The following is a 24,647-nucleotide window of genomic DNA, read 5'->3' as shown; positions in this document are numbered from 1 at the left end:
CTGCAGCTTCTTTTCGGTGGGTCTGTTGGAGTAGCCTGCGTGGCCGGCGTAATCGGGGAAGGGGAGCGAGGAAGGCGAGAAAAAATGAGGGGGATTCCCCCTCGTTTTTTCTCGCCTTCCTCGCTCCCCTTCCCCGATTACGCCGGCCACGCAGGCTACGGTTGGATTTACTTTGAAAGGCTCTTTTACATACGTAAGTGACAGTTTTCGGTACCCTTCAGCTTGTGAAATACCTACCCCGGAAGCGGAAATGGTAGTACTTTCAAAAAGTTAGAAGTTTGCTGCGTTATTTTTTGTTGGCTGTTAAACTGTCTGGTTACAGGCAGCTTATTAAATCGGACAGTTTTACAACTGCAACAAAAGCAGTAAGGGCTAATAAAGAGGTAATAAGGTGAAGAGACACGTGATCTACTCGTCCGTCCCGGGACGAGTTTGTTGCTGTCCAGTAGCAGCGAGGGCACTTCGAAGATTCCTTTGTCAGTGTTGTGCTCGATTTGGCTTGAGTGCTGTTCAGTTGTTTTGGGAAACCGGAAGGTAAGATAGTTTATACTTTGAGGAAACTGTAACGAACAAACTCGTGTGGGTCTTTGTTTCTCATGCTGTGGCCCTGACCATTGAAACTCGAACTTATCCCGAAAATAGTTCCGCAATCCATGGTCACATTCCGTTTGATAATAGTTTGATACTTTGAAGTACTTTTGGCGCCATTATGCCGTTGGTAATCGAAGGCAAAACTGAGCAGTCACGTTTCCGTTCCTTTACTGATTTTGCGAAGAAACACCCACACTTTAAAGATATTGCGGATGAATTTTGCAAGAAGCCCGTCCAGAGAGTTGAAAGGGGGGGCCTGCTTTACGTCACACAAGGAGAATATGCCACGGTGACAAAGGAGGATGAAAATGTCACTGTGATGGGAACCGAAGATGCTACAACCTGTCACATTGTTGTGCTGCGACACACTGGAACAGGCGTGACTAGTTTAGGACACTTTGATGGACAGGATACATCTAATGGGCTTGAAAACATGATTGCCTCTGTGATGTGCAGTTCCAAAGCAAATGGTGGAAAGATTGTGCTGCATCTGTTTGGGGGATTCCTTGATGACAAAAATACTTCTGATGGACTTACAACCTCCATCTTGGAAGTTATACAGAACCAAGACGAGCCCATCCATTTGAGTTCAGCTTGTGTCACCGGTTTTAATGATACTCTGGACAATGGTTTACATAAACCACGCATATATGGAGTAGGTGTTGCAGTACAGGGTGGTGAGATTTTCCCAGCGGCATTTGCAGACAAGGGTCCTGATGAACACATAAGACATGCTAGGAACTTCTCAGGTTGTGGAGTAATGGTGGAAATTTACAACTCTACCTACAGAGAGCTGCGAATCCTGCCATATGAACTCAGAAGCACTGGCATCATATCGGACATTCCATTCTTCCTTCATGCTCCTGATGAAGTCATACTTGAGAATCTTTCGACATCTCCACACTGTGAACCACCAGACTTTGTGGCAAATATTAAAGCAACTTTGCGTCACATTCTTACTCATCAAAAGCCACTGGTAACAGTGTTTGCAGGAGGAAGGCCTCGAGTTTACAAACGGCAACCAGGAAATGATTGTTGGATTCGTGTTGATACCTAAATGAGAATACCTGTTATGTGAATTGTCTGCTTCTGATTGAATGTGAGCCCAAAGCTTATACTGAGAGTTTTACTATGATTTCCTGTACAATATGATGCAATTTGAAATATGCAAATATTAATTATTAAGAGTCTTTTAAATTTAGGATATTGAACTTAAGATTTTACTTTTGAAACTCCAAAACTAGGCAAAAGGTATCACACATTTAATCTACTTTACACTTCTCCAGAAGACAGACTAAAACCAATCATGACTCAATGTCACATTTTCCCTTGCTTGGCACCATTATTGTATAACTTTGCAAATATCCAAGTTCCAATGGTTTCATTGTCTTGATTACGTTAGTTGTGACTAGTTAGACTGATCACTTTGGTGTGGTTATATCACACCCAATGTCAATTTTACCTGTGGTGATCTTTTACTCTGGATCTGACTCCTCCCCAGGCAGCGCTTGCCTTTTCGCATGAGGGCCAGTGTGAAGGAGGGAAGTGAGGAAGAGGACTTTTGACTCAAATAAGCATGTTGAAACGGCCTGTCTTCTAAAATAATAAATTGTCCATTGTCTGCCATTTTGAAAACAGAATCTGCCAGTCGTTTCTTCCCTTTCCTCCTGCCAATCATCCCCCCCCCCTCTAACCCCGTGCGTTTCTCTCCCCCTTGAGTGTGTATTTCCCCTCGCATGAGCCTCTTCTCAAAGGCAAGAGAAACGACTGGGCCCGAGTCAGTCCCTAACTTCTCCAAGATTGAGAATAGCATACAAGCAAATGAGATTGTAACACACTTATCAGCCTCCATTCTGGGGGTAGCCCTAGGGAAGTTTCCCATGTCCAAAGGTGATATTTTTAACAAGGGGTTGCCATTATCCCTATGCTGGGAATATGTTTGCACTTACTAACTATCATGACCAACCCTTTGAGTCCATCCTTGGGCATCCTTAAATTCCAGGGGGGGAGGGAGGGGCAAGTATTCCCCTACACAAGCGATATATAGGTATGTGCAGTGCCAAAGGGTATAGATTTTAACCATTTTGGTGTGAAAGTTGGAAAATGGGTATTGTGTACAGTTGTGAAATTGGGAGTGAATTTTAGAGGACATCTGGAAAAGGGTACCAGAAACTTACATATTTTGGTCTAAAATAGGGGCAGGGTTTGGATAATGAAGCTCACACCTTCACTCAAAGATGAAGCAAATCCCATCAGATGGCCGTGTGTGTCTGAGTGGGTATATCCCCATGCCCACCTTAAACATAATAATTATTATATAACCTGTCAAGTTTGTCAAAGGAATTTTGGTACCATGCGGTGTACAAATTATGGTCTTTTTAGGTTTCCTTGTCACGTTCATGTCGGTTTGTGGAAGTACTTTACCAAGTAACTTAGTTAAATCATAAAAAAAAGTTAGAACATTTGGTTTCAGTTCAGCCTTGGCCACAATATTAGACCTTATTAAAAAAGAGCACTTGCCACTTTTTTGAACAACTGGCACAATAGGCTATTACCGAATTGCTTTGAACCTCATTATGAAGTTGAGGCTAAGTGCAAAGCTTTTATTATGAACATTATTTTCATTCATAAGCAAACAAAACTAATTTTCACGTGGAAAGCTTTGCACTTAGACTCGCTTTCGTAATGAGGTTCAAAGCAACTCGGATATGGCCTATTCCTCTGCACTACATAATTGTCAAAGTCTAAGAAATTGAGAATACGTTCTTTTTTATAAGTATGTCTAATTTTGGGGCTGAGGCTGAATGTTCTTATTTTTTTGTCAATTTGAGTCCAAGTTCACAAGCTGTTCTTAAGTTACCTACAGCCAAAGTCCGCCACAAAATGAGATAAGAATAACAATAAGAAATCCATTGTTAATTAATGTTCAAATGTGTCCCTTTATCATTTGGGTTAATTGAACAGACTGAAGTTTTACACGTATTATTTAATCCGTATTGATACTGTTCATTTTAAAAACATTTGGTCAAAATGAAAATCAGTGTTGTTAACTGACTCTCAACCTGGGTAATGTTCTTTCTCTGCCTTGCAGCAGTGGAACTACAAGCAACCACAAGCGTAAACAATTGGTCGGCTGGGGCTAAAACGCCTGTTATGCGGGCTATTGCCAACTTTCCTATGAAAAGGTGTAGTGTCATTTCGTTTGGCAAAGGTTAAGTTTTCAAAAACATCTTCCTTGTCATGGAAAAAAAAGCCGCTGTGAAAGAATTTTTCAACGTCTTCTTTGACTCTAAATCGTCAGTCTGTTTAACTACAGGAACAAAATTTAACCTGCACTCAAAACACTCTTCGTATATATTCTCATCTTGCCGTCGCGAGGGTCGCTTGGCCAGGGGATTCGGCACGCAGGGAGTATTTCACTTGTCGTCGGGGGATAACTCAATGACGTGCTTATTTTTCAGTTGATGTTTTTTTCTCTCGTGAATGTTACATTCCATGTACGTGTTGAATTGCAAGCTCTGAGAGGGCGACATGGGATGGTAAACATGGTTCGTCGTGTGGAAAATTTTCATTATATGCTTCACTTCGTTGCGAACGGAAGGAAAAAGAGAAGAGAATGTAGGAAACGTAGTATTCATGGCCTTTTCGTGAAGCTCTCAACGTGACAAGTTGAAGAACAGAGTGGATGGCAGTAAGTTTTCCAAGGGAAATAGAAAGACTTAAGTTCAAACACCGAATTGAACGGAAAGCTAGGCATGGTACATTACCGAACACGACGCTCTCTGTGCTGGAGAAATCCCCAAACGACAACCCTGAGTTAATTTCAATCTTCTTCTTTCAGGAATCACAGCATGCAAACTGGGGCCTTTCCTAAACTTTACTCCGCGTGGTTTTGTCCGTTTGCACAAAGAGCATGGATCGCTTTGCTGGCAAAAGGCACAGAATTTGAGTACGTAGAACAAGACCCGTACAATAAGACCCCAGAGTGGCTGGCCATCAATCCTCGTGGAATGGTACCTGTCATCGTCGATAGGAACAATTCAGTTTATGAAAGTTCAGTGTGTATTGAATATGTGGACGAAGCATGGCCTAACGAACCAAGACTGCTGCCTACAGATCCTTACGACAGAGCTCATGCAAGAATCTGGGGAGATTTCGTTGGGAAGAAAATTGTTCCATCGTTCTATGCTCTTCTTATCAAACAAAACAAGGAAGAGCAACAAGAAATCAAAGTTCAGCTAACAAGTCATCTCCTTGAGTTCACCAAAGCCATGCATCCTGTCGGAAAGTTCTTCCAAGGCGAAAAGCTTGGTTTTGTTGACATCATGATGGCCCCTTACGCAGCAAGGTTTTACATCCTAAAGCACTACCGAGGCTTTGAGTTACCGCAAAGCGGTGAGTTTGAAAGATTCCATGAATGGTGGAAAGCAGTAAAAAGTGCACCTGCTGTGAAAGCCACATTGCAGGATGAAGATAAATTAGTGGATAGCTACCGGAGGTACGCTGACGGAATTGCAAAGTCACAAGTTGCAGAAGCCATTAGAAAAGGTGGTGCATTGCCTTGAGCTTAGAGGACAGTAGACTGTGGGCGTAGTACTGGAATTTTGGGGAGGTGTTCCGTGTCCCCTACACCTTACCCCACCCATCTGTTAGATTCTGGGATTGTAGTGACAAATAAACTTAGAGACTTGCACTGAAGTAAGCTGACACTGATAAGAAAATATTGTATCATAAAATAGAAGAAATCGTAGATTAGCTAAGTTAGATTTTCTGATTAATCACTTGTATAACCACATCATAAATACGTCAACCAGTTTGAGACCAGAATTTTAATAATCGTGATGCTCAACAGAGTTTGCCTATAAATTCTGAAGAGTCTCTTGTCCCACACGAAACGCCGCGTCAGACTAGCCACGAACATTTCACAAGTATAGTGTTTCTGTATTGAGTAAACCTAAAGAACAGTGGGACTGTGGGGTGGCAGTAAGAGAATCTTAAACTCTGATTTTAATAATTAATGTGTTCATATCGCTAGTGATCTGGGTGGAGAGCTGGACTTGGTGCAGTTTTCAGACTGGAGTTCAAAGGAGAGAGAATTCTCATCTGGTACATGTTCTTCACGTAACCTAATACTTGAAAAATGGCAATGATCGGTGCCATATGTGGGTTGAGTTTGTTGTTGGTTCTCGTCCCTGTTCCGAGGAGTTTTTTTTCCGGGTGCTCCGGTTTTCCTCCCTCCACAAAAACCATGTAACACTTCCAATTTCCAATTCGACCAGGAACTAACGCACGAACACCTTTGAACGAGTTTCTCATTGGAAAGCTCTTTGGTGCTCCGTAGGTAAACAACTGACGTTTACGTTTTTATTTATTTTATTTTTTTCCAATTAGCGGTATTTGTTCCTTTTTTTATTTAAGGTACACCCTATCGCTCCGTTTTAAATCCCAGCGAAATACACTCCTCGACAGATTCGATGTAACACTTTCCTCTGTGTCGTCCCGCAATGTTGACAACAATGACCTCAAGCTCACTACTCACTATTTCGTGTTTTTGGTCAATACGAAAACGGTCTCTTGCCCTGATTAACTTCAACAATGAAAGAACCCTTACCATAACCTTTATTTAGACACAAAGAATTTTAACGCAACAGCTTGTCAGTGGGGTCGTGTTAGAATTTTGTAACAAAAAAACTAAAGTAATGCTAATACTATGTACTAATACATCTTATTGTTTTCTCAGTGTGCGAGCGGGCCGAATTCTATAAATCATACAATCTAACTAGTTCTGGCAGCGGGCGGAATTTTCGAACTTGCCCGCGAACGTGGGTGGGCCTTGTTTTCTTGCCAAAAAAAAAGTTTTTCTCTGGCCTAGGTCGGTCCATATTGGGAAAAACTGTACCCTCTGTGTTGAGTAGGGCTCTCATCCTTGGAGCACAGTTTTTCACAATACGGACCTCCCGACCGGTGAATAACATACATTAACTACATAATAACACCCTTGGGTTTCAAATAACGGAAAAGCATCGCGTTATCATAAACTAAGGAATGACATTTCCTTTGCGCACGGCATCTGCAAGCTCAGATTTGGCAACTCCTTCTGCGTAAGGCTTGGCATCTGCCAAGACTCTCTCCTCATCCTGCTCAACAGTTTTTATACTGGGATGATTCTTCACCGCTGCTGCCCACACATGAAACCTCTTGTACTCATCCGTCTGAGGGACTTCAAAATTGCGATAATGCTTCAGGATGTAAATCCTATAAGACCAAGGCGCAAACATGATATCAACATAACGCAATTCCTTGCCAAGAAAGAATGGACCCTCTGAATCCATTGCTTTGGTGAACTCGAGGAGGTTAGCCAAGAACTGCTCTTTGCCTTCATTTTGCTCTTCCTGCGTTTGCTTCACAAGGAACTTGTAATAGGGTGCGATGAGCTTCTTGGAAACAAAATCTCCCCACATGCGGGCCTTTGCTCTTTCAAATGGATCTTTAGGTAGCAATCTTGGCTCACTTGGCCACGCTTCATCAATGTACTCAATGCAAACATGGCTCTCATAGATGGATTTGCCATTGTGCACAATTACAGGAATCAATCCACGGGGGTTAATGGCAAGCCACTCTGCAGATTTGTTGTAAGGATCCTGTTCTATGTAATCAAAGTCCACTCCCTTTGTCAACATGGAAATCCATGCTCTGTGAGCAAACGGGCAGAACCAGGCACAATACAGCTTGGGTTTGCTTGCTGCCATATTTTACCCTGGAAAAAATTTATTTCTTAGTGAGCAAGAATATGTACAGTCTGCCGTAGTTAAGGTGGCCGAAATCAGCTATCTATTAAAAGGGGTTTAAAATTAGAAAAAGACATAATTTGCTGTTTTTGCCAGCCTGAGTTCTAAATATCTACATTTTTAGTATTCCTACACTCAAAGTACTATATAATGCTTTGCTTTACCCCTTTCCAAACACAACGTTGCCATTTTCACTGCAAACTGGTCTGTTCACGATTTGCCATGCAGCACTGCCAGTATACTGCTTGCATCGGACTGGTACATAGGGCGCATTCTCACGGGGAAACTGAAAATTCTTATTCCAAACTGATGAATAATGGTAATTGAACTGAGTGGAGTGCAATTTGGACTGAAATCATACGCGTTATTTCAAAATCGAACGAGCGCACAGCGCGAGTTCGATTTGAAATCACAAGTATGATTTCAGACCAATATTACACTCCACTCAGTTCAATTACCACTTTATTACACCCACTTTGAAATCTCACAGTTTTTTTTCAATATCAATATTTATTTGTCCGTTTCAGGGAACCCGGTTTCATAATTTTTCATTTTGATGGGCTAAAAAAAGATGCGATTTAGAGCAAACAATAGTGCGTTTCGTGAATAAATCGCACTGTTGAGAGCCAATCAGATTGCAAGGATCATCAGTGATTTCAAAAATTTATGGGTATAATAAATAACAGAATAGACAGAAAATCAGTTCCCAAAAGTCGCTGATGCTCGAAATGTCAGCACTCGAATCTGTTTTACGGAAGTAAAATTACCTTCAGTTATCAACTCTGTTGACAATACCAAACATTACTTTCCAGAGATACTGTTTATGAATGATGTGGTACAAGGTGGTTCTAACTTTCGAGTGTGATTCAAATCAATGTCTACATTCATGTGATAGCTTTTAAATGCTTTTTATAGTTTGCACTGAATTTTAAACAAGATAGTTTCGTGTTCAAAGATTGTGAATTTTACCATTCACAAGCTCTCATTAAAAACCTGGTTGATCCATTCTGTCTGGGTGATTGAGAGATTTGTGCAGTTAATTGCAGGCCAGCCGCGGTTGCAACTCGCATCAAGAGATGTGATGTTCTTGCGCCATTTATTCTAATGTATAAACTACCTATTACTAGTAACATGGAAAAGTAACAACACCAGAATGTTGTGTTTCTACAATTTTTACCACTCATAAATTTTTTTAATGATGTCGATAAGAATAGCACCTAACCCCCAAATTTTTTTCGCTTAAATAAATCTTTGCACCTGTTCGAAACGCATTGAGCCTTTTTGCGCCTTTTTTCAACCAAATCTTGACTTTTCATAGGCTCTAAAAATTACGAAATCTAGCCATCATCTGTCCCATGACCGAGCTAGTAAGGAGCATGTATATGGGTCTATTCCTTACATGACGTCACAAACTGCTTTGCATGCATTTTCACAAAGACTTAATACAATGCAAATCAGTTTGTGACGTCAAGTAAGGAATAGACCTATGCTCCTTGCTAGCTCGGTCATGGGACAGATGATAGCTACATTTCGTAACTTTTACAGCCTATAAAAATTCAAGATTTGGTTAAAAAAGGTGCAAAATAGCACAATATGTGCCGAACAGGTGTAAAGATTTAAGAGAAAAAAAACATTTTGGGGTTAGGTGCACTTTAACCTGGAAAAGTTAGCTGACGTTGGTACCTAACTGCAGCAATATTTTTCACAAATTTAAGATTGGTAGAGAAATAGAGTGGAGTGATTAGGAAGTGAAGGCTTTCTACCCTTTTAATTAATTCGTCTTACAGTACTTATCTATTTGTATTTGCTATTGCATGATAGAGTTGTTTCTTTAAGCTTGGTTATGGGTAGTTTTGGGAGTAAGGGATTCAATAGGGTATCGATCATTGCATCCACATTATTTAATGTTAAGGGATGGTAGTTCCTTTGCGGACAGCATCAGCAAGCTCGGATTTGGCGTTTCCCTCCGCATAGGGCTTGGAAAATGCCAAGACTCTCTCCTCATCCTGCTCAACAGCTCTTATACTGGGATGATTCTTCACCGCTGCTGCCCACACATGAAACCTCTTGTACTCATCTGTCTGGGGGACTTCAAAATTACGATAATGCTTCAGGATGTAAATCCTGTAAGACCAAGGCGCAAACATGATATCAACATAACCCAATTCCTTGCCAAGAAAGAATGGACCTTCTGAATCCATTGCTTTGGTGAACTCGAGGAGGTTAGCCAAGAACTGCTCTTTGGCTTCATTTTGCTCTTCTTGGGACTGCTTCAGAAGGAACTTGTAATATGGTGGAACCAGCTTCTTGGAGACAAAATCTCCCCACATGCGGGCCTTTGCTCTTTCAAATGGATCTTTAGGTAGCAATCTTGGTTCACTCGGCCAGGCCTCATCAATGTACTCAATGCAAACATGGCTCTCGTAGACAGATTTGCCATTGTGCACAATTACAGGAATCAATCCACGGGGGTTGATGGCAAGCCACTCTGCAGATTTGTTGTAAGGATCCTGTTCTATGTAATCAAAGTCCACTCCCTTTGTCAACATGGAAATCCATGCTCTGTGAGCAAACGGGCAGAACCAGGCACAATACAGCTTGGGTTTGCTTGCTGCCATATTTTACCCTGGAAAAAATTTATTACTCTTACTAGTAAGCAAGAGCACATCAAAGTACATCTCAAATTTTCCTTCATTTGGCTAATCAGTTATTATATTATAATATTAGTTTCCTGTTTAAATTTGTCAGTTTGCAACTAAAATTAATATCTTCAAAGTTTGTCTACTTAAAACACTGTATTTCATGCCCTGTTCAATATATTCCCCTTTCCAAATTCAGTGTAACTAATTTTACCAACTACTTCTTGAATCTGACTTGTAGTTAGTTGCTATTTAGATGACTTTGGGTATTTAAATATTATTAAATGTCCAAGAAAACCCTGCATTCCTTGTTTTACTTGTCTCCAGGCTCCCGTTACCCCAAATGAAACATACAAGGACTGGGTATGAATCATTGCTAACATGGTATTAGAGGAGAGTCTTTGTTAGCACAAGAGTTGCCACCCAGCCAATGGAAACATAAATGTTTAAATGTAAATTCTTCATACTATAAAAGTTCATTATTTTCTCAAAAATTATTTAACACATTATGCTCAAATTTTCAGATCTAGTACTAAGTTTTCCAAGCTCTTTCAATTTGCTTTTTGTGCATTTATAGCTAGCCTCAAAAACCAACATTTCCAAATTCCAATTTGATCTGGATTATTGTCAAGCACTTTATCATGAGCCTCTGGCTCGGGAGATCGCGGCGCCCTTCCCATGCTATTGAACCTGAACTTGAACTTAGTTTTTATGTTTATGCTAATGTAGGCTAATAATTATTAGGCTAAACATGTAAACAAAGATCTGCCTATACAGTTACTCAGACATAATTTGAAAAATATAAGAAGCCACCCATGCCAGACCAGATGGAAGGGCAGGGGCTGCTTCTCGATGTTATTTTATAAATTTCATCCTTGTTTATCGTCCCCTCAGTTTTTCTTCATGCAGTGACAAAAGAAAAAGCAACAAGGAAATCTGTGGGGAAATGGGCAGCACCAGGTGGAGTAAAGCTCGGGTTTATTTTCTGCCATATGATTTGGCCTTGTTTAATGAATTCACTAAGTAAACAAACAAGTTGTCAACTTCTGTGTAATAAACTAAGCAAGGAAAAGAATAAAAAAGGTTTAATCATGATACCACCAGTAAGGGACAACATGTACTCAATGCAACCAAATGGAGCTAATGACTCCAAAATATTTACCTCAGCCAACTTTTCAACAAAAAGTTAAGAAGGACCAGAGTTGACCAGCTCTCACACCCCCTGCCTTATCAACATGTCTGATCTAACGGGGGGTGCTGATGGAAGTTTTGCTCAGGGAGGCTTCCACACTATTACCAACTTTAACCAAAATGGTACCCCTTTCTCATACATAAAACCAAAGAATTGTTGCTCTTTCTTATAACTTTAACGATCACATCAGGTATCATTTTTCTCCTGGTGGCAAGGATAACCCTTAAATTAAATTTGTTACCAATTTTTTTGCTCTGTTTCTGTTACCTGTTTGCACAAATACTTGGTTTTATTTACTACCCTTTCATTTTGAAACAGTTTATTTTACAACCCTGTTACCTTTACGTGTACCACAATGTTGAAAAAGTGTCCCTTTTGGGCGGGGCCTTCCCATATAATCCACTATACTGAAAACACCGGCCATACTCAAGTAAGTTATGAAAGTATTTCAAATCACGAAATAACCTCCTATTGAAACAAAGAATTACAACTGATACCACTTCATTGTAGTCTCAATGTGCAACCCTGGGATTTTCAAACATGATTTGCCTGTCCTGATTCTCCCCAGGGACACATGGACACCATATGGATTCCATCATTTTTGCATTTGTATATGAGGCTCAACTTAAGACAGCAGCAAGACAACTTTGAAATGCTATTACTGCCGCTAAGATATTACCGAGAAAACAATACAACTTACTGATTTCGCAGGGTTTCAAAATTGTGCAATGACGACTGCAATATAAAGTTCTTCTCTTTCCAGAGGGAGTGAAGAGGAAAGCTGGGCCCAGTTCCCCAGAGTGCCTTGCAAGCCTGTGATAAACATTGCGTTGCGTCATTATGTTTGGAAAAAAATTTCTTTTGAAAAACATTGCAATCAGCTTTCTTTCACGAAGAAAGGATTCTGTTGTATTTGCCCTGCGATTTGTCCATGGAGAAATGTTCGAGATTACAAAGCGTCTAGAACAGGCTAGCCAGGCAGCAAATCCATCGGAACATTTAGAAGAAGAGCACGTGAAAGCCGGACGAAACGCTGAAATCTCGTTTGCATCTTCGTTGCGTTTGAAAAGCGGACTTGACAATTCGTCAGTGTTTTGTTGCTTGCGAATTCCTGACAGATATCAAGCCAGGAGAAGGGAAATCGATGTAGTTGTGGTCAACGGTTGTGGAATTTTCTGTATCGAGGTGAAATGTTGGAGTGGTTCCGTAACGTGTAGCGATGATAAATCAAAGTGGATTCAAGCAAGAACAAGACAGGTCTCGATCAACTCTTTTGCCACCAGCCACATTGAACATGAAAATAGCGTGACAGAAACACAAATCAAAGCTCTTCTGCTTCGAGATCATCTAAATAGACAAGACATTTACGTTGCGGATAAATTGTTCCACAGCAAAGTTGTATTTACTAACGCAAACGTTGAATTGGACGACACAATTGCAGATGACCCCGCGGTCGTTAAACCGAGTGAGCATGACAAATTTGTTCAAAGCTTTAGCCGGGGCTACTTAGAAAGTTTACAAGAGGCTATTGTGCCGTCATGGATTTCGGGCAAGCTCTCCTATTCGCAGCTGAACCAAATCAAAACCGCGCTCTCTTCTACTGGCACATGGGATGTTATTCAATTGAACGGGGGAAAACAGTTGTACGGAGATTTCAAGGAATGCCCTGGGGTTTCACTCGATCGGAAGAAGTGCGAAGCGATAGTGTTTTATCATCAGAGAAGCCGTACAGTGGGAATGACCTGGGCTTTGCTTGGATATAGTCCAAAGGTCTCTGTTTCCTTACTGGAGCGTGGGGGAACCGGCTGGCTATGGGATTCATACTACGCTTCTTTGAAAATACCTTACAATACGGATGTTGTTTTTCGCATTTGTGGGGAAGAAGTGGACTCTAAGATACCAGCTAACGATATTGAGCGCATATCGGTCAGCATCTGAAAGCTGTATGATGTAATTATTCAAGAAGTCTCTCAAGGAAGAACCATTTGTACGTTCTTATATTTATAGAAGAGTTAATATTTAACAATGTTTTGAAGCGTGAAGAACTGATAAACACAAAACCGCGTAAACAGTCAAGTGAGCGTCATGTAGTAACTAGTGGTTGGGGCTGGGAAAAATTGTCAAGGCATCATATTTCCTGAGATGTATTGTACTATTCCCTCGATAGAGCACCCACCCTTGGGTAAGCACCCCTGCTCAAATTAAGCTCCTCCTCCGCTTGAATAAAGAGCCCACGTTCACCATAAGACTCAGAGTAGTGGCTTTGTACCAAAGTTTATAAATCGTTAATGTCAGCTTTATTCTTTCATATAATTATTTAAGTTTATCTGCCGAACACCTTTGAAGCGAGTTACTCAGTAGATAGTTCTTTGGTGCTGCATGGGTAAGCAAATTATATTTTAATTATTTTTAAGTGCACCCCCACCACCAAACCCTCAATTTAGTAACCTGACACTTGCCTGTGGTAAAGCGATAAAAAAGAATAAACAAAAAAAACACTATACTTAGCATCTTTCATGATGCTTTTTTTCTTTTTTAATGAAATAGGATGATGTAAATATATATTATACTCTAGGTAACCTGTATAACCTTGTGTATGTAAGGTCGCAATACAAGGAGACCAATTTTACAGTGTAATTTGTATTCCTTTACTTTTTTCAGTTTTAATGTCACTAATATTCCCCAGATTGGACCTAAGTAGAAATTAGTCTTTCATCAGTTTTAGAAGTTATAGCCAGACAAAACTAGATTCCCAAGGATTGACAAGAAGGCAAACTCTTCTTTGTTTAAACCAGCCCTAAGATAGTCTCTCTCACACTGTGTGTCATCAGGAAATGCTCCTTTGTGAGGACGAGCATTGCATGACGACACAGAACAGCTGCGAGGAAGACTAGCACTAAGACTGCTCTAATCCACTGTATGGAAAAAAGATGGCGGCTGTACATTTTATCACAATAGCCTGCGAACCTAGCAGAACCAATGGGTACGTTGAAAGCTGTTATTTTGTTTTGCGTAATTTGTCCCTGTACTAATAACAATAAGGCCATTTATACAGGAGAAAATAAGACGAATCTTATCTAAGGCCCCATTCAGACTAGGTGCCCGTTCCCGGTTCTTGGGCACGGGCACTAGTCTGAACAAAGCTTTTTGTTGGTGCCCAAGCAAAAGTCTGGGCACCGTGCCCGGGCACGGGCACTACCTCCAAAGGTAGGACACGGGCACTGGTGTGAACAAGATTTTGTCAGTTCCCACGTTTTTTCCTCATGCCTCCTTACGATACAGCAAACAAATGGCGGGCGCTAAATTGACAAAGGAGAACACGATTGCTCCTTGGGCACCAAGGAGTCTGAACAACGTCCTTTTTAGTGCCCGGGCACAGAGCTCTGGCACTGGCAGAGGTGTGGATACTTTGGGTTTTACAACAAAACTTTTTAATGCCTCAATTAAGTCTGTCACTAAATTTTAAAAAAATTTAATGAAATTACCAAGTACTTACAAATAACAATATAGATGTCAATAATGGTGATAAACTAAGCTTATGTACATGAGCTCGCTTTGTTAAAACTTCTGAGCTTAACCTGTCGTTAGTTGAAATATCTATGAATAATATGTAAGTGGGTATATTTCTCTTTACTGGGCCTCTCTAGATAACTTCAATAATTATTATAAAAAATGTCGGTACTGTGCAACAGACAAGATATTTTATGGAAGAACAAACAAATATATTTTTTATGTAGAAAACTGAAACTGCAGTTTTCAAGGTGAGTACTATTATTTCTAAGCTGTGTAGCTGGGATATTTTGTTTGCAGCTGTGCCACCACAAGTTAACCTTCATATGAGTGATCTTGTCAAATACACAGGTTAATTCATTTCAAATTATACCTCACAAATTCTACACTGAGTGTCTAGCAAACTCAAGACTTTCAATTTATGTCAAGTAACAAAACCAGTCGTGCCCTAATTACTGTTAGTACCCTGAAATTTCTGACCAATTGTCGGTGAACATACCAATCATCCTCTTTTCTTCCTCACTTTGTCATTTGATGTTAACCTGTTGAAGCCCCAGTATTCAACATACATATTCCCCTCACTGTTCTTGATACATATCTTATGGTAAATTGGTTAGGAGAATTTGTTAAAACATCAGGAAATGTTATCTTTGATGATCATTTGCTTTATTCTCATGACTTGTATGGTTGATTAAGTAGTGATTGTGTGAGGAGAAATTAGATGTGACTATTGGGGCTAACTAAAGGCTTAAAAGTAACAGGTGACAGATCCCATCTCGCCATTCCCACAATATTTGTGTTCTTGAACACTAAATGATGCATTGTAAATACAAAAACCGTCCCTGAACTATTTATCCCCAGGGACCCGAGACAGAAATATCATTGTCTTGTGCCAATGTGTTAACAAATTGCTATATAATAATCATCATTTCAAGTCAAGAGCCAGTCTAAATGTTGAACAGGCCAGACTCCCCTAAAGTCCTTATTTTTCCCCTTCCAGCACAAGGGTATCTAAGGGGGAGGGGGAGGTGGGAGGGAGTCTTGAATTCATAAATATACACCTCACTCTTAGGGATTAAAGGGTTAAAAATAAAACTTAAAACACAACAATTTAAATTTAAACAATATTTCCAGCTTACAATAAACTCTTCAAAAGCAGGCAAGTATTACTTCATCTCTGTCCATAGTTTAGTGAAAAGTTCACTAGCACTGTCTGGTCTCTGACCAACTTTTCTGTGCAACTAAAAATGTCTCTACAGCCCTAACTGTTGTAGCTTTAGTCGAACCTTTCTATAAAGCCACACAATAAAGTCTTTTGTCACGTTGTTTCCACCTTCAGCTTGAGTCAAACACGCTTTAAAGCAGTTCCATGCAGCATAAGGCGCCAAAAACAACATCCAGTAGAATGCAAAATCACAAATAAAGCTGGGCAACACTTGCCAGAGAGCAAGCTGCAAAAATCCATTCACCAATGCTGTACTTAACATTTTGCTACACAGCGTGGGTAGCTGCCTGCAAAAAGGACAGAAAAAAAATATCTCTCACTAACACTTGTTGGCTAAACAGACAAGGGCTACAATATTACTATTTGTCTCACACAGGTAATGCAACAACTGAAACAACTGTGTGACTGTACGTGGTGGGGGTAGAAGGGGGGGTATTAAGGGGGTGTATATCTGCACTAACTTAACCACACACATTAATTTTGAATGCAATGTTTCTTATTTAAATACTCCTCTTCCGCCATCAAAGAGAACAACAACAACAACAACAACAAGCTTTATTACCAAATTAAAAAGTTAACAAAGTTAAACTTACTTTACAACATAATATATTAATACAAAAGAAGAAATTAATAGCATGGTCACAATACTGAAATCTCTCAAAGCAGGCATCACCTTTTGCAGGTGGACATAGCCTGGGGCTGGTCTCGGCTAAACTTCCTTTATCTCTCTGTAAATTAGCTCTTTAATGTGGACACTGCTCTCATGAGGGCAGATAGAGCTGGTCCTGAAGATGTTCAGATGCCTTTAAGAGATTTGATTATAGTTTGTTTCCTTTGTAATTAATCTGGTGCATTTAACATCATAGGGGTCCCTTATAAACAGGTGGAGTGACTGCTTTCCTTTGAAATTTAAAGTTGTATCAGTGGGGACCCTGCATTACTCTTAGACAATTTCCTTTGAATTACAAACTGCAAGTGAGTTACATCAACCATTAATATTTTGTATTGGCCTCCTTAGAGTAAGAAGGTACCTATTTACGCAATATCATTATCACTGTGCATAACAACCAACTCACCTCCATCCTCCCATAAACAGAAGCCACTTGAGCTTGGAGCACTCCACAATGGTCATAAGGACGCAGTAGATCAGGATGATACTGCCAACCAAATAATTACGGTAAATGCACTTCATTGTAAACTTAGCAATCAGGTAAAAAGGAACCAGGAGTAGACGCAAAGAAAATCGTAAATATTCTTCTGAAGGAACAATGATGACCTACAAATCAATAAATCAATCATTCAGTTATATGATTTTAATCACCCTCTTATGACTTAATTTATCTGTAAGCATACTTGTTAAAATGCTCAGTAACAATAACGGTTAATATTTCCTGAGAATTTGGAAACAAATTTTAAACTTTTCCTTGAATTCTCTACCAACAGTAAGGCATTCAGATGGATGTGACTCTTCTCAGCTAAAATTCTCATTGTATAAATCCCTGCAAAGCCTTTTTCTCATCGAGAGAAAACAAAGGAAATCGCTACCGTGAAGCTGGAGGGTTGCAAAATGTAACGTCACTTTTCATAAATATTATAATAATGGTAAATGTTTGTTTTGAATTTCTCTAAGAATTATAAAATGGTTTGAGAAGCTATTACAGTGTAACGAACTCAACCGGGGCCACCAAAAAACCCCAACACTTTGAAATTTAAAGAAATATTCTTGTTTTTGATTGGTTTACAAACTACCAAAGCCAGACTCCTTTGTTGTGAACATGACCTGTAATTGGCTGATCCATGTTGGGTAGCCCCAGTTGTGTTCGTTCCACTGTAATAAATTATTATCAAACACTCAAAAGTGTTCCACCCAATTTTCCAATAGTGTTTGGAAATTGGATGAAACACTCAGATTCCTCATGTTAATATATTATTACATCAAAAATTGTATTGTCTACATGTATGCTGATGATCACCACTCACCTCATCAAAATCTTCTTCAATATCCAAAACTTCACTAGTGTAGTACAAAAGAGGCTTAAACACTTCTTGGTGATAAACAAAAAATGTGTACACCACTGTCAATCGTGGAAACTCACGCAAACCCCACAAAAGAAAAACTGAGCGGGTAGGATGAGCAGTCTGAAAATCAAGAAGAAAAAGGATTAAATAAATTAAATTTATTTAACAATACATGCCAGATCCTTATCTTTAAAAACCTGAGGCAAGTCTGTATTGACAGAATATCCTGCAAGCCTTTTCACTGAGACTCTGATTCAAGGACAGTTCTTCCAAATACAAAGGTATTATTGCACATTAGTTAATTACTGTAATATGCAAGAAAAGCAGATTTAATAGCAACGACTTTTGGAATCCAAAACAAAAATAATTGGGGGGCAACCACGCATTCAAAAAAGCTGTATATTACATAACAATGTCATTACATATCAATGTCATAACAATGACAGTATGGCACTTTTCCCCAAATCAAAAAACATACCTTTAGGTGGTTACTCCTGATAATTATTTTCTTTTTGGATTCTAACAGCCTTTGCTAAGCTCTGCTTTTCCTGCATGGCCATAAACTGTACAAAAATATATACCTGCCAACTTTTTCTGAGTCAAATGCGTGAGATTTTTGTCTCGTCATGACCAGGATTTCCGGAAACGTCCGAGCCACTTCCGATGATTTCCGACGATTTTCCGAAGACTTCCGAACGTTGCCGAAAATGGACGACGATATTCCGACGACCTTTGAACACTTACAATTCAAACGGATTGTAGATGCTTGAAAGCTTTTGTGATTGTTTTAAGGAGCAAAGAAATAATACATAACAAATCTGAAATGAAATGAAGTTTTTTTAGAACAACTCGTCCGCATTTGTGAGTCATGATCAGGTGTGAGAAATTGTCCTTGATGCGTGAGATCGATGTCTCTAGTCCCCAGGCCTGAGACTCACGCATAATGCGTGAGAGTTGGCAGGTATAAAAATATCTTTGCTATAGAAGCCACCATCCATAAGAAGTCTGAGCTTTTCAGACCATCCCAAGATGCACAGAATGCATACACAGTAGCAAAATGAGGCAATGCCTTCAATTTAACCCTTAACTCCTAATATCATTATGTACATGTAAGTGATGCAGTTAATTTTTGTTTTCAGTTATTTTTATTTTTTTACTAGTTAACTTTTTGTAACTAGGTTATTTTTTTTTCACTAGTTAGTTTTGTTTTAAACTAGTTGATTTTTTTACTAATAATTACTTTTTTTATAACTAGTCATTCTCTTTATCATTTTTTTTTTCCTTTTCAATGAACAAGTCTTCAATTCATATTTGGTAAATATTTTCAGACTTAATTATTTTTCTATGCATTTGTTGTTTGTCTTTAAAGGGGCTTATTGTGGTCAGGGTTTACTGATTAGGCCTAAGCATTATGGTCACGTGATAGTGCATACCCAACGGATATGTCACACTAAGTAACAGTGTCACATATGACATTGGACACGTGCTAGGACAATTAGGGTAATTAGGGGGCAAGTACCCAGCGTAGGAGCATAATCGGGGTTAGGGCAACTTGATACCATGACAACTGCAACAAAAAACACTCGAATACAACATGTTTTGATGGATTATTTCATTGAATTGTTAATCATTTCAGTCTTTCAGAAATACAAAATTTTTACTTCAAGCAAATTAAAGTTTACAGTCCTACTGGTTCATTGCCAGTTTGCATGCTTTGGTGAATGTTATGTTCTTATCTTTACTGATAACTATATTTGTTGCTTGACATTTAACCAATCTAGCCGGTGAAATGAGGGTGGAAATGATTCCAAATTTACAGGCAACTTTGGTATATCATCTGCTGTGACTTTCATCTGGATTTCTTTCTTCAGGTCAATTCCAAACACAAGTCGGTACGGTGTTTTTCTGACTGCTCTGTTGACGGTGATATTTTTTTATATGCTGCTTCTCCAAGTTTTGAACACCACAAGTCATTGGTCACTATTGGGGATTAAAAGGTTAAGCTACCCTCAACTATCCTTTAACTACAACTTTTTGTAATGCCATATATGTAAGGTACTATACCTTATATTCCCAAAGATCTGCTGGTGGTTTCACACCCAGAGTTTGTAAAGTTTCGATCTCCTTGATGAGCGCCCGTCTGTGATAGGAGACATCAATACTGAGAGGGGGGCGTTCCAAATCAAATTCTGAGAGTGACAGCAAAAGGTTTCCATCAATTCCTGCACCTTGAAATCTTTCCTCATATCCTTGGGCCCAATCACCCAAGCTTTCCACCCACTTGGCGACTTCAAGGGCACTCCAATGTAACACTGACTTTTTGACAAGTAAGTCTTTTGGTCTCATGAGCAGATTCAACACTTGATAGGTGAACTGAAAGATAACAGTTCAAATATAGTAAACACTTTGTAAGTATGCACACCAGGTATACTGCCATGACTTGTTCTTGGCGAAAAGACGCCATAAACTTTAAGTTGAAAACTGAATATGAATGTAAATGGTTTAGTGATCTTAGCTTAGTTTCTATGATCAGAAATTTTCTCTTTTTTGGGGGGGGGGGGGGAGAGGGGTGGTGGGCAGGGGGAGAGGGGGAGATCAGGTTATTGGCTCTACGCCCCAGTTTTCAATTGATTGTCATACTACTCTCTGAGTAAGCAATCACAACATACATAAACAATGCAATGGACCAATCAGATTACATGTATAAGAACCAAATATAATTGTCACTGGTGCAAAGCAATGGAAACTGTGTGCGACCAACTCACGATTGGTTTTGGTTTTGGGTCTTATTTGTTGCGAAAGTGGCAAGCATTTTGCTAACCATTCACAGAATGCAGTAAAGCAAAATTAAACCAAAGCAAATGCGACGCTTCTTTCGACACTCAATAGTGAAAAAGTGCTTTGACTAAATGAATCAGTATGGTAATTACACATTACTATTTACAAAACAGTAATCTGACCGCTGTGCAATTGTAGTAATGACAAGGCAAACATACTGAATGGCAAAGAGCCACAGAAAACTTAGCCATGAGACTGCATGGAGTTGGGTGTGGGGTTTTTAAAAGGTGGCCCGCGGACCGGCGGCCCATGGCCCGCCTCAAAGCCCACAGCCCAGCCGTCCGCGTCCCACTTCCCAGTTCATGGCCCCACGGCCCACCTCACCTCAGTTCCAGCCCGGGCAATTTTTTTTTATGCCCACTTCAAGATAATGGATAACTAATTTAGCCTAATTTAGCTCATATAGTTTGCAGTTAGCCTATATATTTGGGGTAAGGATATCTAGCCCAAAAATTGCTAATTTCGGTAGTCAGTCGTCGGTAGTCTAGTGGTAAAGTTCCGCTTGGGAATCCGTTGGCCCGGGTTCGACCCTTCTTTTCTAACTGAAAAAAGTAGGAAAAAGTAGCGATATACTACAGCGCATGCTGAGATGTGCATCAGCATTTGAGTGTGGTCGACTGACTTGCATACTCGATTCGTTTGTAATTTCAATCATTTTAATCCTCTGCGATCCTTGTAGCTGTTGCTTTTTCCTCAGAGGAAAATGTTTGATCCTATATATGTACGCCCCTACATATAAATGTTCATACGTCAATGATGCAGAATTTTGTCAACATAGTGGACATTCATTCTCAAATGACGTAAGTTTTATCTAAACTGTTATCTAATAAAATTATCTCATGAATTTGGTGTTTAGTGGGCTGCAGGCCACCAGGCCATGGGCTTTGAGGTGGACTGCGGGCCACCTTTTAGCAAAACCTGTTGGGTGTGTACAGTCAGTCATTTAACCAGAGGGTAGCACACTAAATGAACTTACCATGGCAATCCCCAAAATGGACACTACAATGAACACAATCTTGGAAAGACTAAAGCCCACATGTTGATGCTGAACGAACTGAGCAGCTCCACTTGTGCTAGAATGTCTGCGCTGTTTTGTGCTTAATGCTTCAAACTTGGAAAGCAATGAAAGGTAGTCCTCTGAGAGCTCCTGGGTACATTGGCGTTCTGCTGCTTCCCTTGGAAAAAGAATCTTGATAGTCTTTCTGTTTTCCAGAAAAAAAGTAGAAGAAAAAACAAAATAATGATTATGGTTAAATTAATAAAACTAGATATCAAATATCCTATAACTATCAATAAGCCATTTACAAGTTGTTTGAAGGTCATCATGAAAGCAAAGCTACAAACAAAGTTTTTATTGTGAAAATAAGTTTTTATTTGTTTGCAAACAAAACTTATTTTCATTCGAAAAGCTTTGCACTTAGTCTCGCTTTCAAAATTAGGTTCACATCAACTCGAAAGCGGCCTATTGAAACAAAGCCTTTAACATTTTAATTTTAATGAGCCTGGGCGATCTACAAATAATATTAATAACAAGAACTTATCACAAATTATAGGTAAGAATAAAAACACAAAGAGAACATTATTAACCCTTCACTACCAAATTTTCACTTTTTGAATGCTCTATGCAGGTATGGCCTTTATCAACGTTTCAGTCCTCCAAAGCTTTGTGCAGTTAGAATTTGGAAATAGGGCATGCAGGGTGGATGTGGCAAAATTATTAAAATTTCAATAATTTTTTTCTTCAAAGTGGGTGCCCACAGGACACATGAACACTCTTTTGGCTAAAACTTAGTAATATTATAATAATTATTGTTGTTGACACCAGTTTCCAGCAATTTTACTTTGACAGATCAATAATTGCCCCCCTTTATCAGTTGATACCATAACAATGGACTCAAACAAATGCCTAATCAAGTTTCCTAAGGGAATTGAAGGCCACATGCAACAACTCCAGTGAATCTGAACAAAAACAACAAAAAGCGATCTGTAATGTACTATAGGTTAGTTATGAACTGAGACCTGCAAATACCTATTTACATCTTTCTCATTAGTTCATTACTTGGCATTCACTCATCTTCCTTCTCACCTGAGCACAATGTTCACTTGAGGGAAGCCTGTCCAGGGTTGGTGGCACTCAGGACAAGTGGAATGCTTTGAAGCATTCCACCACTGAGCCAAACAGAAGCGACAAAAGCTATGGCCACAATTCAATGTCGTAGGTTCCACCATCAACTCATAACAGCAACTACACTGCAAGTCTTTCTCTGAGAGACCATCTCCTTCATTGTTGGCCATGATTTACTGAAATACATGTAGCATATGAGACAATAAGGCAAAAGGATCACAAATCACAGCCAAAATAAATTGAATATTATTTTGGCTTTTGACTGCCGATTGCTTGTGAGTAGGAATTCTCTTGAAAACTTTCGAAAAAGCTAACGGTGAGAGATTTATATGACTAATGGCATTTTGACAGGTATAAAGCACCCTCAAGATATTTGTTGTAGACATCAAGAGCCACCGGAATGGTCTTAATTTAGCTTTAACGCTTAACTGCCATCTTGTGTTCACTAGAATTATTATGTAAGTTCATACAGTAAACATCACATAATTTCAACTCTTTCTTCACACTAGTTTACTAAAATGACGACCCTTGTTACTAGGTTAAAATGTGAGAGAGACTTTAAATAAAAATTTTGCAGTGTATTATTTTTCATTGAGGAAAACAGCTCAAAGGGTTATTGGGAAGGTAATATAATGATTGTTTCATGTCTAGACAATAAAAACAGTAATTGGTTTTGGCAAGTTAAATGAAATGTATACCCTTGTCAAAATCACAATAGAATACATATGATACTGTGTAAGTGTTGTTCTGTTGTGTTTTTTTAAGCTCTAGGTTTTAAAGGGGGGATCAAGTGGTTTATCAAGAGCAAAACCAAGTTCCTAAAATACTGCCTTAGAATAAATGCCATAGGCTTAATTGCAGCAAATCTAAGGCTAAGTTTTGAAAATTTTACTGACTTTATAATTTTTCAAGGGCTTGAAAAACAGCTTTTAAAATTTGTCGTGTTTGTTGTTTCCCAAGGGACTTTAACCTTCGCCGAAATTTTCTACCAACCATTCATCTTCTACTTTTATTGTTGAATTCTTTCAGGAATTCTGCATTCACGGATTCTGGATTCTGGACTCCTGGTCTTAGGTAAACCCCACCAACATCGAGCTTACAGTAAGAACACTTTGCGTGACCGTAAAACTCAAGTCATGAAACAAATTAAATATTTTTCGTGCCAAGATTGTGATGAGTGAAAGAGAGGCACCTTTTGCTATAAATCATAAGTCCTAGTCACTATAGATCGTTTCCCTGTATACTAAATTAAACTTTCGGAGTGACATACACATCACGGGAGATACACACAGGACACGATAAGTTTCCATGAACGGAAGCTATAAGCTCAACTCTGCTCTCACCTGGATCTCACCTGAAGAGCGATCGAGTTTATATGTAATTTAAGTTGCCCGTTCCTTTCCCTTGGACGTTAGCAACCTACGTAAAACTTCATCATAAGTTTCTGAGTCACTCGCTACAACATTGAATCGATTGCAATCGCACAGGATTCCGTGCAAATGGTGAAAGAATAAATTAAAACAACAATAACGAGAGTGTTTAGCAGGATCAGGATAGGGTGGTGTGATTCCTCAGAGCCCGCGAGCATGCCCACAAAGTACGTAGGTACTTCATGTATCCCCTATTATAGTGTATTTAGATCGAGAGAAACAGTTAGTTTTGTTTTCCCGAGAGCTCCTGAACATTTCCTGAACATCAGGACTCGAGAGATAAGTCAGAA

The 24,647-nt window shown here is 39.4% G+C and overlaps 6 protein-coding genes across 6 annotated transcripts; 3 read left to right on the top strand and 3 right to left on the bottom strand.

Moving 5' to 3' along the window:
- Window positions 1-241: 241 nt before the first annotated feature.
- On the top strand, window positions 242-6,333 carry LOC146458570 (uncharacterized). The gene is made up of 2 exons (XM_085090834.1): window positions 242-534; window positions 4,433-6,333. The coding sequence occupies exon 2, from the start codon at window positions 4,443-4,445 to the stop codon at window positions 5,154-5,156; it is 714 nt and encodes a 237-aa protein (XP_084946960.1). The 5' UTR covers window positions 242-534; window positions 4,433-4,442; the 3' UTR covers window positions 5,157-6,333.
- LOC146458571 (protein N-terminal asparagine amidohydrolase-like) lies at window positions 472-4,419 on the top strand. The gene has a single exon (XM_085090833.1). It carries the CDS (start codon window positions 710-712, stop codon window positions 1,646-1,648), a length of 939 nt encoding a protein of 312 aa, XP_084946959.1. The 5' UTR covers window positions 472-709; the 3' UTR covers window positions 1,649-4,419.
- LOC146458569 (uncharacterized) lies at window positions 6,194-8,312 on the bottom strand. Its single transcript, XM_085090837.1, has one exon. The coding sequence runs from the start codon at window positions 7,338-7,340 to the stop codon at window positions 6,630-6,632; it is 711 nt and encodes a 236-aa protein (XP_084946963.1). The 5' UTR covers window positions 7,341-8,312; the 3' UTR covers window positions 6,194-6,629.
- A 146-nt stretch (window positions 8,313-8,458) lies between these two features.
- Window positions 8,459-12,033, bottom strand: LOC146458568 (uncharacterized). Its single transcript, XM_085090836.1, has 2 exons — window positions 11,911-12,033; window positions 8,459-10,005 (listed from the first exon to the last, which is right to left on the bottom strand). The coding sequence occupies exon 2, from the start codon at window positions 9,995-9,997 to the stop codon at window positions 9,287-9,289; it is 711 nt and encodes a 236-aa protein (XP_084946962.1). The 5' UTR covers window positions 9,998-10,005; window positions 11,911-12,033; the 3' UTR covers window positions 8,459-9,286.
- LOC146458567 (uncharacterized) lies at window positions 11,977-14,524 on the top strand. Its single transcript, XM_085090832.1, has one exon. It carries the CDS (start codon window positions 12,051-12,053, stop codon window positions 13,146-13,148), a length of 1,098 nt encoding a protein of 365 aa, XP_084946958.1. The 5' UTR covers window positions 11,977-12,050; the 3' UTR covers window positions 13,149-14,524.
- Window positions 14,525-14,666: 142 nt separating this feature from the next.
- On the bottom strand, window positions 14,667-24,501 carry LOC146458566 (bifunctional apoptosis regulator-like). The gene is made up of 7 exons (XM_085090831.1): window positions 24,271-24,501; window positions 22,889-23,103; window positions 21,779-22,004; window positions 20,029-20,337; window positions 17,926-18,084; window positions 17,022-17,221; window positions 14,667-16,232 (listed from the first exon to the last, which is right to left on the bottom strand). The coding sequence occupies exons 2-7, from the start codon at window positions 23,095-23,097 to the stop codon at window positions 15,974-15,976; spliced, it is 1,362 nt and encodes a 453-aa protein (XP_084946957.1). The 5' UTR covers window positions 23,098-23,103; window positions 24,271-24,501; the 3' UTR covers window positions 14,667-15,973.
- Window positions 24,502-24,647: the final 146 nt, after the last annotated feature.

The sequence above is a fragment of the Pavona decussata genome, unplaced genomic scaffold, assembly GCF_977016875.1.
Source record: "Pavona decussata unplaced genomic scaffold, jaPavDecu1.1 SCAFFOLD_233, whole genome shotgun sequence".
In the NCBI taxonomy this organism is placed as follows: domain Eukaryota; kingdom Metazoa; phylum Cnidaria; class Anthozoa; order Scleractinia; family Agariciidae; genus Pavona; species Pavona decussata.
This window is presented reverse-complemented; position numbering and strand designations above follow the sequence as displayed.

What these genes read in the sequence shown, in the direction of transcription:
- LOC146458571 (XM_085090833.1), top strand. Translation starts at nt 710, where the DNA reads ATGCCGTTGGTAATCGAAGGCAAAACTGAGCAGTCACGTTTCCGTTCC.
- LOC146458570 (XM_085090834.1), top strand. Translation starts at nt 4,443, where the DNA reads ATGCAAACTGGGGCCTTTCCTAAACTTTACTCCGCGTGGTTTTGTCCG.
- LOC146458569 (XM_085090837.1), bottom strand. Translation starts at nt 7,340, where the DNA reads ATGGCAGCAAGCAAACCCAAGCTGTATTGTGCCTGGTTCTGCCCGTTT.
- LOC146458568 (XM_085090836.1), bottom strand. Translation starts at nt 9,997, where the DNA reads ATGGCAGCAAGCAAACCCAAGCTGTATTGTGCCTGGTTCTGCCCGTTT.
- LOC146458567 (XM_085090832.1), top strand. Translation starts at nt 12,051, where the DNA reads ATGTTTGGAAAAAAATTTCTTTTGAAAAACATTGCAATCAGCTTTCTT.
- LOC146458566 (XM_085090831.1), bottom strand. Translation starts at nt 23,097, where the DNA reads ATGGCCAACAATGAAGGAGATGGTCTCTCAGAGAAAGACTTGCAGTGT. An exon ending in CCATTTTGGGGATTGCCATG is followed by an intron (nt 20,338 to 21,778) that starts GTAAGTTCATTT and finishes GTTATCTTTCAG; the next exon opens with TTCACCTATCAAGTGTTGAA. An exon ending in TTGAAGAAGATTTTGATGAG is followed by an intron (nt 17,222 to 17,925) that starts GTGAGTGGTGAT and finishes ATTGATTTGTAG; the next exon opens with GTCATCATTGTTCCTTCAGA.